At 48.4% G+C, this 16,057-nt stretch overlaps 1 protein-coding gene across 1 annotated transcript; it reads right to left on the bottom strand.

Moving 5' to 3' along the window:
• Positions 1–1,237: 1,237 nt before the first annotated feature.
• Positions 1,238–11,438, bottom strand: LOC144173132 (uncharacterized). Its single transcript, XM_077701648.1, has 5 exons — positions 11,328–11,438; positions 10,053–10,259; positions 5,922–6,122; positions 1,366–1,527; positions 1,238–1,303 (listed from the first exon to the last, which is right to left on the bottom strand). The coding sequence occupies exons 2-5, from the start codon at positions 10,257–10,259 to the stop codon at positions 1,238–1,240; spliced, it is 636 nt and encodes a 211-aa protein (XP_077557774.1). The 5' UTR covers positions 11,328–11,438.
• Between the last annotated feature and the right edge of the window lie 4,619 nt (positions 11,439–16,057).

Genomic DNA, 16,057 nt, shown 5'->3' with positions numbered 1-16,057 from the left:
TTGTCGCACGTTAAAGGGTGGTAAAAATTAGTCCGGAGCCCTCCACTATACGGCGCGCCTCATCGCCTGCGTCGCGTCGGCGCGTCAAACCCTACAATTAATCACTTCATAGCAATGGCACATACGTCCTATTTGGGTCACCCTGTCTTCTTTTCCTTTTGCGCCGAAAAGGCTTAGCCATCTGCTCTGTTCTAGGCTGAGTTCCCCTGTGCGTTACACACACGCATGCCCACACACGCAGAAAGAGAGAGAGAGAAGAAAAAAATTCCCCGCATTTCCCCGAGGGGAAGAATGTGAAAGTGCGAATGCACGAGTTGAATTTGCGCGGTTCGGTAATGTTCGCGAAAGACAGATCACACACACACACACAACTACAAAGAAAGAAAGATGCATTTATTCACAGACACCTATTTGTGTTGTCGTTGTACTTGATTGCTAGAGCGGATCTCAGCTTTGAAATTTCGTGTCAGTACTCCTTTAAGCGGGTGCATTAGCCCTTCTCACGCCCGATTCCTGGCCAATCCCCCACGTGGGTATGTGCCATGTCAGCGGCCAGACAGCGCGCGCCCATCTCCCCCCGTTGCCAAGGAAGACGAGGAGATTCCTGGCCAATCCCCCACGTGGGTATGTGCCATGTCAGCGGCCAGGCAGCGCGCGCCCATCTTCCCCCGTTGCCAAGGAAGACGGGGAGCGCGCGCACCCGCAGTTGTTGCTATGCGGACGGCGGCGGACGCTTCAGGCTCGCTTAAGAAGTGCATTCGCACTTAAAACTATTCAACTTGTTCCAACGCCCGAGTCAATGTAGTAACGGAAGGGCAGAAGGGGGGCCTGTGTCCGCTGTACAATTTTGCCACCATTATGCGAAAGCAACGCCTCGAGCGGATTTGTTTATTTTTTTCATTTTCAGGATGGTTCTGCTCTTATGAAAGTATTCTAGTTCCCTCAAGTTTTACGAAGCGTGTGGTGCTATTATAGTCTACCTGTACGAGGTTGCGTATGTTGCGCGCATGCATCAGGCCATCATGCGCCCTACCTTGGCCTCTAAATTGCTTCTTTATTCACATTTTTTTTCATTCGGTGACTGTCGATGACTTTAGCATGGAGCGAAATTTTTCGCCTTCCCGGAATTTCCCACACGACGATTGCTTACGCTTGTCCTGGTTGGTCAGACCACATAGCGTGCACAGTGGAGCGAATTTCTATTTGGCCAGCCACTGACAAACACGCTTTTGGACAGCTACGATTGCGCTTTTTTATCGGCCGTGCTGTACAGTCGGTCATGAAAGGCGCCATGTTGCGAGGGCTGTAAAGGCATAAGGAGTTAGGTTCACCGCTTGCCTTGTTTAAGCACGATGTGCAACTCGCCTGTGGTGGGGCTGGTGAGTACTGTATCCAAGCGGCCGTTGGTGATCGGTCCCTGCGCGGTGGGCGCTGTCCTATGGGATCATGCGGCGGTGGGCCGTCCGGAAGACCTTGGGCTGGGTGCGGCCCGTTGTACACGGGGCCGTACGCGATGCCCAGATGCGGCTGAAGGAAAGAAGACAGTTGTTTTTGTTGACGCCCGCTGAACATGTAGTGGCACGAATAGACTTAACCGCGGGAGAACGAACCTGTCCACTCAGCCATGCTATTTTGTGCGCCTCTTTCCGATTCACCGTTAAACGACATGTAAGCACGCACTCGACACCACCTTGTTTTCAATGGCGAACAACGGCGGCAGGCAACTAGTACCATTTACCGACTGTGCTCTCGGTGTATTGGTTCTCCTTATTCTGAACAATATTTTGTATATTCAGGAAAACACTTGTCTGAACTAATGGATCACACCTTGCATCAACGCCCTTTGTTACCATGCAAATAATTCTGTGTTTGTGACACATAACCAAATTAACCTGATATTTTTGAACAAAATTAGCCTAGTTCTCTCTGCCGTCTTTTTTGTGACAAGGCGGAACGAGATGCTCGTTCTTCAGGTTTTAACAAGTAAAAAAACAAGCAAAACGTGACCCACCGAGCAATAATAAAGACATGAATGGTGCTGAGTAAACCGCGACGCACTGCTTCGAAAGAAAAAAAAACTAGTCCAAACTCCCCCTGAAAAGTGAAGCAGGCAACAACTTTGTTCGCCTCGCGGCGTCCACTAATAGGCACCCATTCTCACCGCTGGCTATCTGCGCGCATTTGCGGGGGCCGTCAGAATGTACGGCAGCTCTCGAGTTCACCAGCATAAGTTTTTCTGACTTCACCGCTATAGTCGAACACAGAACAATTGACTACATTTGGAAAGTCAAACGACACAACACTTATGCCTGCTTCACATAATTTAAAAGCTGCAGTTCGCGGCCTTAATTAAACAGTCTGTTAAGCACAATTCACCAGACATTTTTGCATTACCCTTTTGCTGTGCTGTTTTCCTAAACAAGCACGGCGAGTCTTAATCCGCTGTTCACAGAATGTGTGAAAAATCCTGCAGGCTAAACAATTTTTGGAAGTGATAACCGTTCCGACGCCTTTGGTGTTTTCTGCGTAATTGAAACACGGTCGCTGCCGCGAGTTGTGTAATCTTCTCAGTTAGGCAAACTGGTATTTGCCCTTCAGTCTTATTACTGCTGGGTCAGTATGGTCCTTCTGTGCTCCGCACCGGTATCAGTTCTTTCTTCCTCACTGGGACTCCCGCTTGGTTTCCGACCGATGCGGGCGTGCTTCAGATCGACTCTGCCAAAGACCGCCCCAAAGACCAGCCAACGGCCTCCATAGCGACGAAACTCTCACCAGTCGACAGAACCTCGTCAGCACGTTCACCGTATACCAAGCGCCCGCCAGACAAGCCACTATTTTTTTCATCTGACAGGGCCGAGAAATGTCAAAGTGGCGACCGCCACGCTAACCTTAACTGGAGGGTTAACTGCACTGACGTGGTGGCTCCCTCGGCAAGCTCGCCACATCGCTCGAGCTAGCCCGCAACAAAGACACCGCTGCTACCGGCACAACTAACACGTAGCTGCGGTCCCCTCCGCACCCTTCTTCACGTGCTGTTCTTTCGCCGCTCGCTCCGAAGACGACCATGACTGGGCATCCGTCACACCTCGAGACTGCTGGCTGCAATTCAGCTCTATGGCACCAATACTTGTGGCCAGAGGTGAAAAGGTAAAATATAAAACAAGCTCAAAGAAGAAAACGAATCATGTTGCCAGTACTGGAGTTCATAAACACTTTATAAATACATCTGCACTCTTAACCCGTGGCAAGGAAAGTGGCGTATACGCACGCTAAACAACTTAACGACGATAACTGCAGAGGCAGCAGAACTACTTGGAGGAGTGTAAGCTACAGAAGAAACTAAACAAAACATAGGACTCATTGCAAAGTGCCGGAACATGAAGTGTCAACAGTGTCACAGCAAGGAGAAATGGCATAGGTGTCGCCGTTATTTAAAAGATAAAACCGTAACAATCGTACCTACTGAAAGCGAGAATAAAAAAAATTGTTAAAAAGAAGGAGTCTTGGTGGCAACTAAGCCGCAACTTTCTATTGCAAAAGATGGAATGTGTGCACCATGAGGTAGAAGAGGCAACGTTACGAAAAACCTGTACGAGGTACTAGAAGTAGCGGACGTCTCGTACACAGTGCCAACCGCTTTGCCCTCTGCCTAGCCACCTCAGTGGTCAACTCTAATGGTCTCAGAGGCCACGTTTGCCCGTTTGCAATGCGCCATCGGACGCCGGTCGCTTTTTAAGAACGAAGATCCTCTTGCTCGGGCCCTGTCCCGTCCCTCGTTGCTGCTGTACACGGTGCCACGACAGGGTTCGTACAGGCTTCAAAAGCAAAAATTCAAGGGTTTTCAAGGACTTTCAAGGACCAGAAAACACATTTTTAATGTCCCCATCTTATGTTTTATCTGGGATTATTTATAACTTTTTCAACACAATGCAAAATTTTGTTATTGCCCAATACCTAAGAACAATAATGCCCATTCAGATAGGCACTATGGGTTCATGAATGCTCCCCCAGCTTTATTTTTTATTTCATATTTTGTATTGAGAGGTTTTTCTTTTTTCTTGGTGTTTTGCTGAGGCTCTTTGATTTCAAAACGTAGTTAATGTTCCCTGCATCTCCTGATTTGTCAGCAAGAGTATCAGCTGAAATTAACTCAGCAAGTGTTGCTGCAAGGCAGGATGAACTATGTACATGTCCACCATTTCCACGTAAAAGCAAACGCAGATGGAGCGTAAGAGGCACATCAAACATGCAATGAAAGGTTGTCCACAGACTAGATGGAACATGCAAGGCAGAGAACAGAAGCCGGCTTTCACGGGATTGTAGCGTGACATGAATTCTACTGAGGAGTGCTGCTTCCATTGTTGCCTCGTAATAATGAGAACCCACAACTCATAATCTCAAGCAACACACTGAAACTTGATTGTTACAATATTTTTTTACATTTTTAACACCTAAAATTCGCGACAAACACTTTAAATTCTTGTGAAAAGATAGGGCCATTGGTTCTCTCCAGAAAAATCAAGGGTTTTCAAGGACCCTTTAAAAATTCCAGGACTTTCCAGGCCTTGAAATTTACACTTCTAAATTCAAGGGTTTTCAAGGTTTTCAAGGACCTGTGCGAACCCTGCACGATGATGATTGTGGCAGGATCCCCCTAGGGATTGGCCAACCAAAGATTGGCCGAAAAGGTCAAAACGTTCAACGCGTTCGTTGCTACCCAACAAGGAGGAGAGGAAGAAGAAGAGGTTGTCGTTCGTCGCCTGCGAGCTCAAGACACGTACCGGGGGTACGCGACACAAGACGCTCTGTAGAAGGCGACGGCCAAGGTGGCTAAAATGTCACACACCGAATTCGCTAACTTACCCATGGAGATTCTCATCGTCCCAAACAAGCGCTACATAATCACCACGAAAATGGACGTCGTCGACGGGCTTGTCAACGGAACGGTGGGAAGTCTCAAGCTTTGCGAGCGAGGAGTGGTGGTCTTGAGGCGGCGGCGCCCGGTTTCGATCCCACGACTCTCTGGACACGACGGGAGGTACGTGGCGCAATTCCCACTGCGCTACAAACCGAGACGCGAGCATGGCTACGAACGCGCCTTACGTCCATCACTCATTGAGATGGTGCGCGCCGTCAAGAAGACCTATAATAATGTTTCACGGTTTTACCGATATGCATTTCAGCTTCGCCCCTCTCATCATCATTCACTTCGTGAAGATTGCGGGATTTTTTTTGTTGTTTTACACCAGTATCGGCACTCCGTCACCATCAACCTCTACAGTCCGTACATGCCATCAGGGGACTCGCGGGACCCGTCGAGACGGCATGTGATCTGCGCATCAGCAACGGCAAATTAGAAACCGCTCTTTGACTTGGCGTCTTCCAAGAACGTCTCGCTCTCCCTATCGTCTTTGTGGTGTGCGCTGTGGAATAAAGAACAAAAACGACGGCCATGAAGCCAAGTCACGAAGCCACGTTTTTCCCGGTTCTGTCGCTCTTGGAGTGGACCGACGGCAATAATATTTGCCGGCATAAACCATATTCTGCACGCGCAATTCTGGGGTTCATGCCAAAATCTGTCGTACATTTAGCTCCGAAATTTACAGCATCTTTGCGGCCAACCGCCTTCTTTTGTTGCCCAACTACGTGGCACACAATACCTCTTTCCAGTCGAACGTGTTGTGTAGCAGGTTACAATATTATTTGTCAATTTGTAGGTGCGCTTGCTGTGCGCGCTACCTTTTAAGTTTCTCAGCCCAAATACTCCACGATCAACATACACACCAAGTTACGTCGTTAGTTCCTTCTTCTGTTTCACTTTTAGCGCTTGAGTGTGCCTCTGGCCTAGAAATTAACTGCTAGCGATGTTGGTATGCGGGCAAAGGAAAAGGTGATGTTACTCCGAAACCTGGTGAGCTCACCGTGGGATGCACGCCGTGTTCTTGCTGGGAAGCCTCGAGCGGCGTGGGAACAGCAGTCACTTTGAGGTCGCAGTCACAACAGTTACCGGTGGCCTGCTCCGCGACCACCGCATCTTGCACCGCTGGCATGGGGAGGCCTGTTTCGCCAAACAGGCTCGCCGCGATGTTCGAAATGTGGAGGTGTCCGGGCTCCACCTCCACCTGGGAATGGAAACACCGGTGTTGTCACACAGAAAGCCGCTACTCAGGTAAAGCGAGCCGGTCTTTCAACGAAGGCATCAGCTGCGACGCGGAGGTGTAGGGAGAATATTATGGGGTGAATGACTGATACCGCAGCAAATTACTGATACCCGGAGTGGTGGAGCCGCATTCAGCAGCGTCCATAGTGCGAGTGCAGTAAGTCGAAGGGGAACGCCTCGTGAGAACAGCGCTGCCCTAGCCCCATCTTACGGCTACTGCGTGCATCTCCCGCTCCAACGTTATAGTTAACAGGGTATGCGCCTCTTTAACTTGTAAAGGTGGAACTCTCTAAAGTATTGTGTGGGGGATTGTTTGTGTGGGGGATTACTCTAGTTCTAAATTATTGTTAAAATCTGGCTTGCCTCAAGGTTCAATTTTATCGCCCCTATTTTTTAATCTTTACACAAATGATCTGCCTTTGGTGGTGACATATTGCCGTATTTTTCAATACGCTGATGATACTGTCCTTTTGTCGACACGCCCCGCTTACTGTGAATCAATTAATGCACTTCAAAAAGATGTGCATTCTGTTATGAACTAGTTTGATGTTAATTCCATCACGGTAAACACACAAAAAACAAAGCTCGTATGTTTTCGAAATCCGCACAAGCAAATTTCACTCAATCTACAACTTTTTCTACACCCTTCTTCTTGTGTTTCCTGCACTTGTGCGCCGATTTTGTATTCCAACAGTGTAAAATATTTAGGGATCTCTTTTGACTATGATATGACATGGAATACGCATTTGACTAATATCTGTAGTAAGCTCAGGGGATTATCGTGCATTTTTTATAACTGCCGACATCTTATGACATTCCAGACTCGCAAAATCATTCTTCATGCACTTGTTTACAGTTCTTTACGATATGCCATCACTGTTTACTATCATTGTACAACTACGGGGCGTTTAAAGGTCAACTCCATTTTGAAAAACATACTTCGTAGTGTCGCCTATAATATCAATCTTCCAAATGACAGCAATCTCTTTTCAGCGTTACACTTGCCTTCCTTTGACAACCTGTTTTTACAAACAGTGATTTGTGCTAATTTCTGGAACAGTGATTTCCTTGTTAATCATGTACCTGCAAGACCATTACGACACCATATGCGCTTCGATGTACCCAGATGCTTCACCCGATTTGGACGCTTCGTTAGAAAATATTATGTTCCCGCCACCTTCAATTCACTTCCTGATGCCATATTTGCTGTGCAATCACTACGTTCTTTGAAATTATTTATCCGTGGAAACCTGTTTTGAAATGTGGAATGCTTGCTTTCCTACGTGTTAGTTCAGTTTTATATTTTTTTCTAGTTACCGGCGGGTTTCAGTGCACTGATGTATACGCCTTCTGTTTCTGCCTCTGACTGCCGGGTACAGCCCGACAAGCCTTTCTGGCTTGGGCTGACCCGACAATAACTGTATTCTCACTATGGATCAATAAACAAATTTATTATTATTATTTATTATTCGTCAGCACGGATAAAACGTTCAAAAAGTAATACCACAGATCACTTCTCGATGCATTTTCAGTAAATCGAAAGTAGTTGTGCCATTGTACCGCAAAGGCGGCGTAGATGCCACCACGTTCCAGCCGTAATGAAGGTGTGTTACGTTGGACAAGTTGCTTAACATTGAGTTCGTTGTACAGCGCGTTACTACTCAAAGGCTCACAGATAAACTCCCCCCCACCAACTGGCAACAAGAGCAGATGAAGGGTAACGCATGCGTCCTGCCCATGAAGGGCCATTGTCTCGTGCCGCTCGCTGTATATTGAAAGGAAGACTCGAACGCCAGGAAACTAGGTTGTCTGAAATCAGGGTCCCTGAACTAGTGCACTTCTGTACGTAGAAATTCCCCAGTACGGGCGCTAAATAATTCGGTAGAATGAGTCACTCAACGTTCCGTCAGTTGCGACGGTGGCACAGCGCGCCCAGCACATAACATTAAAAAAAAAACTTTCTGTTACGTCCTGTGGTGCCCCTGAAGAGCTTTTTTTAACGCGAAAGTGTTTTATTCCGGGATTCACGAAGATTTCACTTTTGTCATATCCGTCACGGAAATGACGCCAGTATAACGAAGCAGGCGGCCTGTAAAGGGTGCATTGCTGCAGACAGAGTCTTCTTGTGGGGAAGCAACCTTCAGTACAAAAGAGTACGTTATACTTAGGGTTGTTCGTTTTCGGGTTCTATATTTTAACACGAAAGTGTTTTTGCCGGGATACACCAAGATTCAACTGGCGTCATATCCGTCACGGAAATGACGCCAGTACACCTTTGCCGAAGTGACCCGGAAGCAGGACGTCGCTCACCAACACACGCACAAGATAGCCGCCGACGCGAAAATCATGCTCAGCTGCAGACTTCGCTGCAGATTTCACTTTCGTGTTGTACCGCTTCCTATGACAGAGGAATCAACCACAGTTTTTTTCTTCTAGAGGCCACCGAGGCTCGCATGAAAAAAAAAAATAAACTCCCAATGTTCGAATTTCCAATGCGCATGCATTTCCCGCCGTTTCGCGGGGGTATGCGAGTGCACTTTTTTTCTTTGTGCGCCTGTGTAATCCTGAATTTGGGGCCGCAAATGAACAGAGCGGAATCCATGACGTAGGAATTTTCCGTTACATCAAAAATAGTACAGCGGCTTTTTCCAGGACAATATCTCATCCCTCCTTCAGAATATCTAGGGTTATGCCGTCGTCACCGGCAGCTTTTTCTCTTTTCATGACCTTGAGAGTCTGTCTCACCTCCTCTTTAGTTACTAGTGGCATCTCAGGAGTACCCCTGGTATAACGTCGCCGGCATACATACTGGTGTACAATCGTTTTGCCACCTTTACATTATCTCATTCAAGTTGCGCGTTACGTTACCCTGCTCGTCTCTGAGTGCGTACATCCTGTCTCTGCCGATTGCTGGCTTTCTCTTAGTTTCTTTCAAGCTTCCCCATATTTGCAGCGTTTGCTCGATGATTGCCATGTTCTATGCGCGAATTCCGTTTGTGTTACACCTGTTAATCAGTTTGGAGAGCTCGGCTTGTTCAATCTCATCTGCCGTACTTGACTCTTTCGGGTTATGGCGTTTGGCAATTATTTTTGTTTTTTAGTTAGTTTTCCAGTTTGTTACCCTATATGTTGCTTCTCCCACATGCTGCTGCTGATTCACTGAGCGATCTTAGGTTCGCATTTAGCCTGTGCGCACTGACCTTGTTGTGTTCGTGGTTACTGTTTTTCCCGTTCTCTGTAACCCCATGGTTACAGAAAACGGCTTTTTACAGATGCGTTTTTCATTGCAACGAAAAATAATCACAGAAAAAATCTTGCTGTGTCAAAACTAACCCAACAAAAATTATATAGCAATTCTCCGATAAGACGTCTCTATAACCATGTGGTTACAGAAAACGGCTTTTTACAGAAACGATTTTTTTCGCTAAGGAAAATGGCCACTGGAAAAAATCTTGCTCTGTCAAAACTAACAAGACAAAACTTTTACAGCAACTGCCCGCAAATACGACTCTATCCTTACGTCGCACTTAATTTATTCACATAATTAGTTCACAACAAAGGAGTAAGCGTTCCAAATTCCTGTCTGCTGTCATTATATGGGCTGCTACTCGGGGGAAACGGATAGACTCATCTTTGTCCCATGTTTGTCGAAAACTTGTAGTACTTCCAACTTTCATTGAGAAAGCACAAGGCCACACTCCATTGCATTAATAAATTTTACGCTACAAAGCCTGGCGTTCCGCTTTTGTTATGAATAAAATACTGTGAGAGGTGGAGATGAGTGCAAGTATCTTGGATAGCTTGTCCTTCCTAGTCCCAACGCCTAAAAAGAAATCCGACGTAGAATAAAGTTGGCAGCCGCTCCCGATTGAGTGACGCCTGCTGCGCTCACCGTGGGTTGCACGTGGGGCACTTGTCCCCGCTGGGACACCTGGGGTCTCGGAGTGCGGAGAGCCGCCTCGTAGCCGTAGTCATCGGCGCTGGCGGTGGCTTCCGACTCGACAACAGCATGTTGCACCGTTGGGGTGCGGGTGTCGCCAGTGTCACCAAGCAGAACGTCCGCGTTGTTCAAGAAAAGGCCTCCCGGCTTTACCTGCATCTAGGATTGGAGCCACCGACGCTGTTACCTTCTGTTTGGCCACATCCCCGGCTCCGCTGATAAGCACTATCGCTTTCGATTGACATGCGTATCCAGACACCAGAAATGTTCCCGCCATGTTCTCAAAGTCTCGCGTAAAGAGCCCGCTAGCAGTATTCAATGAAAAAAATCAAACGTGTAGTATATTAAATACATAAATACAAATATTCATAAATATAAATAAGTAAATAAATAAATCCATAAATAAACGCACTGCAGACCGCTGCGCCGAAAACAACGTTTCGCTGTTGATTAGCTTCGCCTGAACCGAGCTGAACCGAGTTTAATGGCTTGACGCCAGAGGAAATATCACAGGCTGAACCTCCAAATCGACGCCGCCGATTGTTTTGGCCACTAATACGGCATGCTTTTCGCAAGCGCAAGCGAAGCGAAAGGGCTACAGCATTCGGGCGGGTAAAACGTCCTAACGCAGATCTTTGAAAACAAAAAGTAAACGAACAGTAAAAACGTAGCAAAAAAAAAAAAAAAAAAACGCCGCACCACCGTGCATGCAGTTCCCGATGAAACAAAACCAGATGCTTCTGTGTCTTTGTAGTGAAACTGCACAAAAAACAAAGACGGAGTTTCCAAAGTCTAAACCAGCTCTGATGTGCTCCGCCGATATCAACATTGCGAGCAAATAACAAGCGTAGGCTGTTGCTCAAAGGGGTCAGAAGACAAGTAGGGCAGGCGTTCGGGAGAGACGCAGCACTGGCCAGCCTCTCTCACAAAGAACCTTCAAAAAAAAATTTAAGCGTGCCCCCGGCCTGCTAACGAACTACCTCCTCGTGGCAGCGCATAGCCTCCTTTACAACCCCTGGGAAACGCCGAGAGACGACGCTGTGTTTCAAACAAACCAAAGAAAAAAGTATGCGGCATCAGGACATTAGGCTTAGGCCTATGCTCTCTGAGTTCGAGAGATGATCTGCTGCAAAAGGAAGCCCAGCGCAAAACACAGGTTGGTCGCCTGGGTGCTGAATAATACAAACGCGATTCGATGGGAAACATTGTAAGGCTCTCTACCGTTACCTTGAAAGCTCGCGGAAGGCGTCGGGCAGGTCGACTTCGTTCTCGGGTGGCAAGAACGCCGGGGCCAAGTGACTTCGAGAGCCGCGAACGCTTTCGGGCACGTGCGCTGGCTTGCGCCTTTTATTTGTGGTGTTGGTAATCTTTCGTGTTGATGATAGTATATATCCCCTTTCTGACTCTTACTGGCTACACACTGATCACTACCACCCAATTTGATCTTTTTAATTATGGTTTTAATTTATACAATTAGATGTAATAGTGTTAAACAGTGACATCCTTTCGGAGGGCAAAAATTTCGGCTGCCTCATGAGGCGAAAACCTCAGTCTTGCGAGCAGCGCATGTCCAAGTGTAGAAGTGCAGCGCAAAGAAACCAAAACAACCGCGGTCCCCTTACCACTCCACGAGCGCACGCTACTCGCGGCCCCAAAACGCTCAAGGGGGGAGGGGGGGTCGTCAGCCTGTCTGATGTTCGAAAAATCTGTCGGAGTGACTCCCGCCATGTCTAGTGACAGAACGAGCATCGACATCGGCTGTATCGCCAGTTTCTGCACCGGCTAATGCGCGGCCATCGCATCTTGGGGAATTGCGGTTACTGAAGCAAAGCTTTAGTGTCCTCAGTGATGCCGCTGAACGCCGATACGCAGTGCAGGAAAAACAACTTTCTCTGAAGATGAAGATGAACGGTCGTGGATGAAGTGAAAGAGAACAAAATGGTTGATCCATCTTTCATAGGAATCGGTAAAACATGAAAGTGGGATGTGCTTTCACAGGAGCAGTGGAATGTTTATTGTGCATCGATATGAACTTGTCCATCCCTATTTATATTTCGTCTGTATGGAACCGCTAGACGCATCGACAATAGACCCTGGATTACACGCGTCTGAACATTGCATAAATTCGATTGAAAATTCAGGAGCTCGCAAACCATGCGAACGAAACCGTGCGAACGGCCAGAGTTATCATGGGCTCGAATCCTGCGCCGCCGCGTCAATGGAACTTCTTCTGGCGATGTCGTTTCCGTGACCGATTTGATGTCGGTGAGGTCACGGATAACCCGTCATGTGTGCATGTATAAATCCTTATTAAGAAAAGGGGTGGCCAGTGGCCTAAGAAGGGGGGGGGGTTGTTTGGAAGGAGGTGCAGGGCTCCTCTAGGCCCTAAATTCTTCGGGCTACGCCTGCCTTTTTGGCGAACTCCCGAAGGGACAGCAATCTCTCCTTGGCATGACTAGGATTCATGGGCGTAGTCCACTCTTCGTATTATGACACCTGCTGGGCGTGTCGGGCTCGGAGTTCGCGGAGGCCCCCACAGTCCCACAGGGGGTGTCGAATGTCCTGCTCGACTGTGGAGTCCTTGCAGTACGGGCAGGGGTACGGTGGGTCGATGAGAGCGGCGGAGCCATTGCGTCTGTCTGGATTACTACGTGCCGCCACTTTAACGTAGCAGCGCCACTTGTACGACACATTCCCGGTAAGGGCGGCCCCTGTTTGGGCCTTGTAGGTCAGAACTTGAGCCCCTCATGGTAAGCCCTTTGGAAGAGGGGGCTCGTTTTGGGGAGTCATGTCTCTCAGGTTTGTCTTCCTTCTTTTTCTCTCTTCTTCGACTAGACTGGCCGGGTCGACGTCAATCAGTGGTGGCACCGGGCGTTCGGGAAGCGAGTGGAGTGTAGAGTTTTGCGCGCTCGCCATCGCGCGAGCAATCTCGTTTCCGAGCCTACCCTCATGTCCCGGCACCCATTCGATGCATACCTGGACGTCGCGGTTGTTTTTTAGTGCTCTGCACTCCTTCTTAAAGGCACTGAACTGATTTGTAAACATTGCGGGATTACTAGCGCAAATTGCAGTCCGGAGTCCATAGGCCATGTTTTGACCACTCTGAGTGCGTTTATGCGAATTTATTTACTAGAAAAATCTATTCGAAAATGCTGTTTTCCTCTTTGCATCCTCGCCCATTTTCTGTGGCGTTTTCGTGTGACGTCAGGAGGAAAGGACTTGGCTTGACTGCGCTTCTGCACGGCTCGCCGACCTTCCGATAGAGTCAGTCGGCCCAGCGTTTAGTCCGCTGGCCGCCGACGGGTCGTCGCAATTCGTTCGCTCAGTTGGAACTAGGCCATGACACGTTTGTGAATGGAAGAATGTGCTTTTCTTTACTTTGTTAGTTTGTACACTGTATCAAGCTCCAAGACCCGGTCGCTCCCCACAAGCGCTGCACAAGCGACGCGCACATGCGGCGCTTCGCGGACTGGTACGCTAGTAGGAAAATCTAAGGCCACTTGAAGGCGGGTGTTACGACTGAGCCCGTCGCTGGGCTTCGTCTTATCACTCCTCCTCGGCTGTGCGGCGAAGCCACTACGTGCGCATTTCAAACAAGCCCCACCGTGTGGGTGACTCATGTTTTCACATCTCGACAAAACCCGGGTCAGACGCTTCGCTTTCGGCGCGTTTCAAACTTCGACGGTTGCCGGCCCGGCGAGGCACGTCTCAACGCGCTTCAAGGACACAGAGGCCCCGAGATCGCAGCGGAGTCCTCCTCTCTCCCCTCTCTCGGACTCAGCGTACGCCCCTACTACCGACTGCTCACGAACTCTGGAATGAGCGTTGTGTGTGTCTGTGACGTTCGTGCACAATCTAGAGGGAACGCTGTTTCGACCGTTAGCGCTTTGGGTATAAATAGACCCCGCTCAAGCGCTATAACCCATTCCTGTTTGAGCAGTGAATCCATGCTGTTACTCTGCTCGAGTCCTGTACTGTTACCTCGCCCGTCAGGGCACTGTTCTTTGGCTTTGGCTCACCTCTCACTATGAAGTAAATAGTTACGTTAGCCTACGGCTTCTAAATTTCTTCACGGCTGCAACAGCGGCTGGCCGCTCACATCAAACCACGCTACCACACGTATGTTGGAGGTGACGGAGCTCGGCTCGGTTCGGCCCACACGGTCGCAACACGGGAAAAGAGTCAGCGAAGTCAATATAGGTACTAAGGAAATAAAATCAACTGAAACTTTCACAGTACAGTGTAAAACTAGTGAGCAGGAAGCACTTTTTTGCGCTGGGTGAACAAGCACAGCGGTCAGCAGCACGACCACAAACCTGCGAACGCTTTTCCGTCTAAGAAATGCAATTGCTAGACGAGATATATTGTGTAAATTTGGGGACGCTTACTGCACGAGCGCTATACAACAGTCACCGAAGCTGCTTGAAATGCTAAAACTAAACAGAAGTGTAAACTGGATATACATTATGAATTACGAAAATCGCGCTAAGTGGACAAGCAGAGGAAGGAAAACAGACAATGCGCATCTGTTATACATTATATACCTTATATTTCCAATGCTGGCAGCAGTGGCCCGCTCAATTGTAAAGGTGTATATGTGCCTCGGTCTGTTAACTGTCGTTTGTGTAACCAGCCGGAGACAATTGATCACTGCTTTGTTTTATGTCGGGATGCCGTGTTTTTTTTTTATGCTCTGCAGCGGATTCTTAAAAAGGATATAGACATCACCCCCGAGTATACGATTCCTGCCAGTGATTAAAAACTGTTCCGAGCCATATGACCTTTTCGTGCTGATAGGATTGTTTAGCCTATGGAAATGTTGCATGATTGACCGCCATGCCGAGGAACCTCATGGAACTAAGTCAATTTTTCGTGAACAATCCGGCGCACCAGCAGCCGCCGGACTGGTTGCATCTTCTTGAGGCGTTTGTGTGCCTGCCTGATTTCCAAAATGTGTTAGTGAATGTACCGTTATTGTAGTTAGGGTGGGACTTTAAGCTATTCGGGCTAGTTTTCCATGCAATAAAGAAAAAAAAGTGGCCCGTGGCCGGGTGGTCTGGAGCACAAGATAAGTCATTTTGCAAGGCGCAAGTTCAAAACGCCGAAGGTACTTTGTTTTTGTTTTTTCTAGTTGTTGTTTTTTTCGGCCGATGTTTTCTATACTGAGTTCACCATTTTTGGGCCGTAATTTTCACTGCTCCACGAGCGAGTTCGTAGAACGCGCACAGACCCGAACTACCGTCAAGGTCGCAGAGAAGCACGCGCAAAAACGCTGAATCAGATTTACTCCCGAGTCCCGACGACGACCTGCACCAACGCAGCCCACTACAACGGTAAAAGAGCCATGGTGGCCGTGGTGACGGACGGGTGGAAGCATTTGACCAGTGCATCCATTCCAAGAGCCACGGCCACAGAAACTGAAGAACTTGCCATCGCTTTCGCCCTCACGCAAAACAACACCACGACCGTTGTCACAGACTCACAAGAGGCATGCCGTAGCTTCATGTCGGGATGGGTGTCACCCGTGACGCTATGCGCATCCTGAAAAGCAAGACGCCGGGCAGGAAGGTCGCAATTGTGTGGACACCGGCCCACTCCTTCTTGAGAGGCAATGAACACGCCCATCTCATGGCCCGAGATCTCGCCCACCAGGCTGCGGAGGAATGAATGAATGAATAAAGCTTTATTGTGAAACTACCAGCCAGGTTAGGTACCCTCAGTTCAGGGCACCTCTAACAAATTTCTTTACGAAATCAGCAAGGCGGCGTTGGTCGTTTAGGGCTGGTGATTGGAGTGCTGCTCTCCCTCCGGGGAACCGGCTGCATCCTTCGAAGATGTGGTCCTGTTTGAGGGCCTTGGAGCACTTTGGGTAGGTGGGGGTTCCTTCCGTTGTAGAGGGCCACTCTGGCTTCTGTTAAGAGAGTACCCATTTGCGCTTGCCTAAAAAGTACTTGTCC

The sequence above is a fragment of the Haemaphysalis longicornis genome, unplaced genomic scaffold (genome assembly GCF_048455015.1).
Source record: "Haemaphysalis longicornis isolate Haplotype H1 unplaced genomic scaffold, Haemaphysalis longicornis Haplotype H1 scaffold_29, whole genome shotgun sequence".
NCBI classification, from domain to species: Eukaryota; Metazoa; Arthropoda; class Arachnida; order Ixodida; family Ixodidae; genus Haemaphysalis; species Haemaphysalis longicornis.
Note: the sequence above shows the minus strand (reverse complement) of the source record. Positions and strands in the feature narration are given on the sequence as shown.

Excerpts from the sequence above, each read along its gene's own strand:
- LOC144173132 (XM_077701648.1), bottom strand. The coding sequence starts at position 10,259 with ATGCAGGTAAAGCCGGGAGGCCTTTTCTTGAACAACGCGGACGTTCTG. Across the intron at positions 6,123-10,052 it reads TGCCCCACGTGCAACCCACG|GTGGAGGTGGAGCCCGGACA; the intron begins GTGAGCGCAGCA and ends TTCCATTCCCAG. Across the intron at positions 1,304-1,365 it reads ACTCACCAGCCCCACCACAG|CCCTCGCAACATGGCGCCTT; the intron begins GCGAGTTGCACA and ends ATGCCTTTACAG.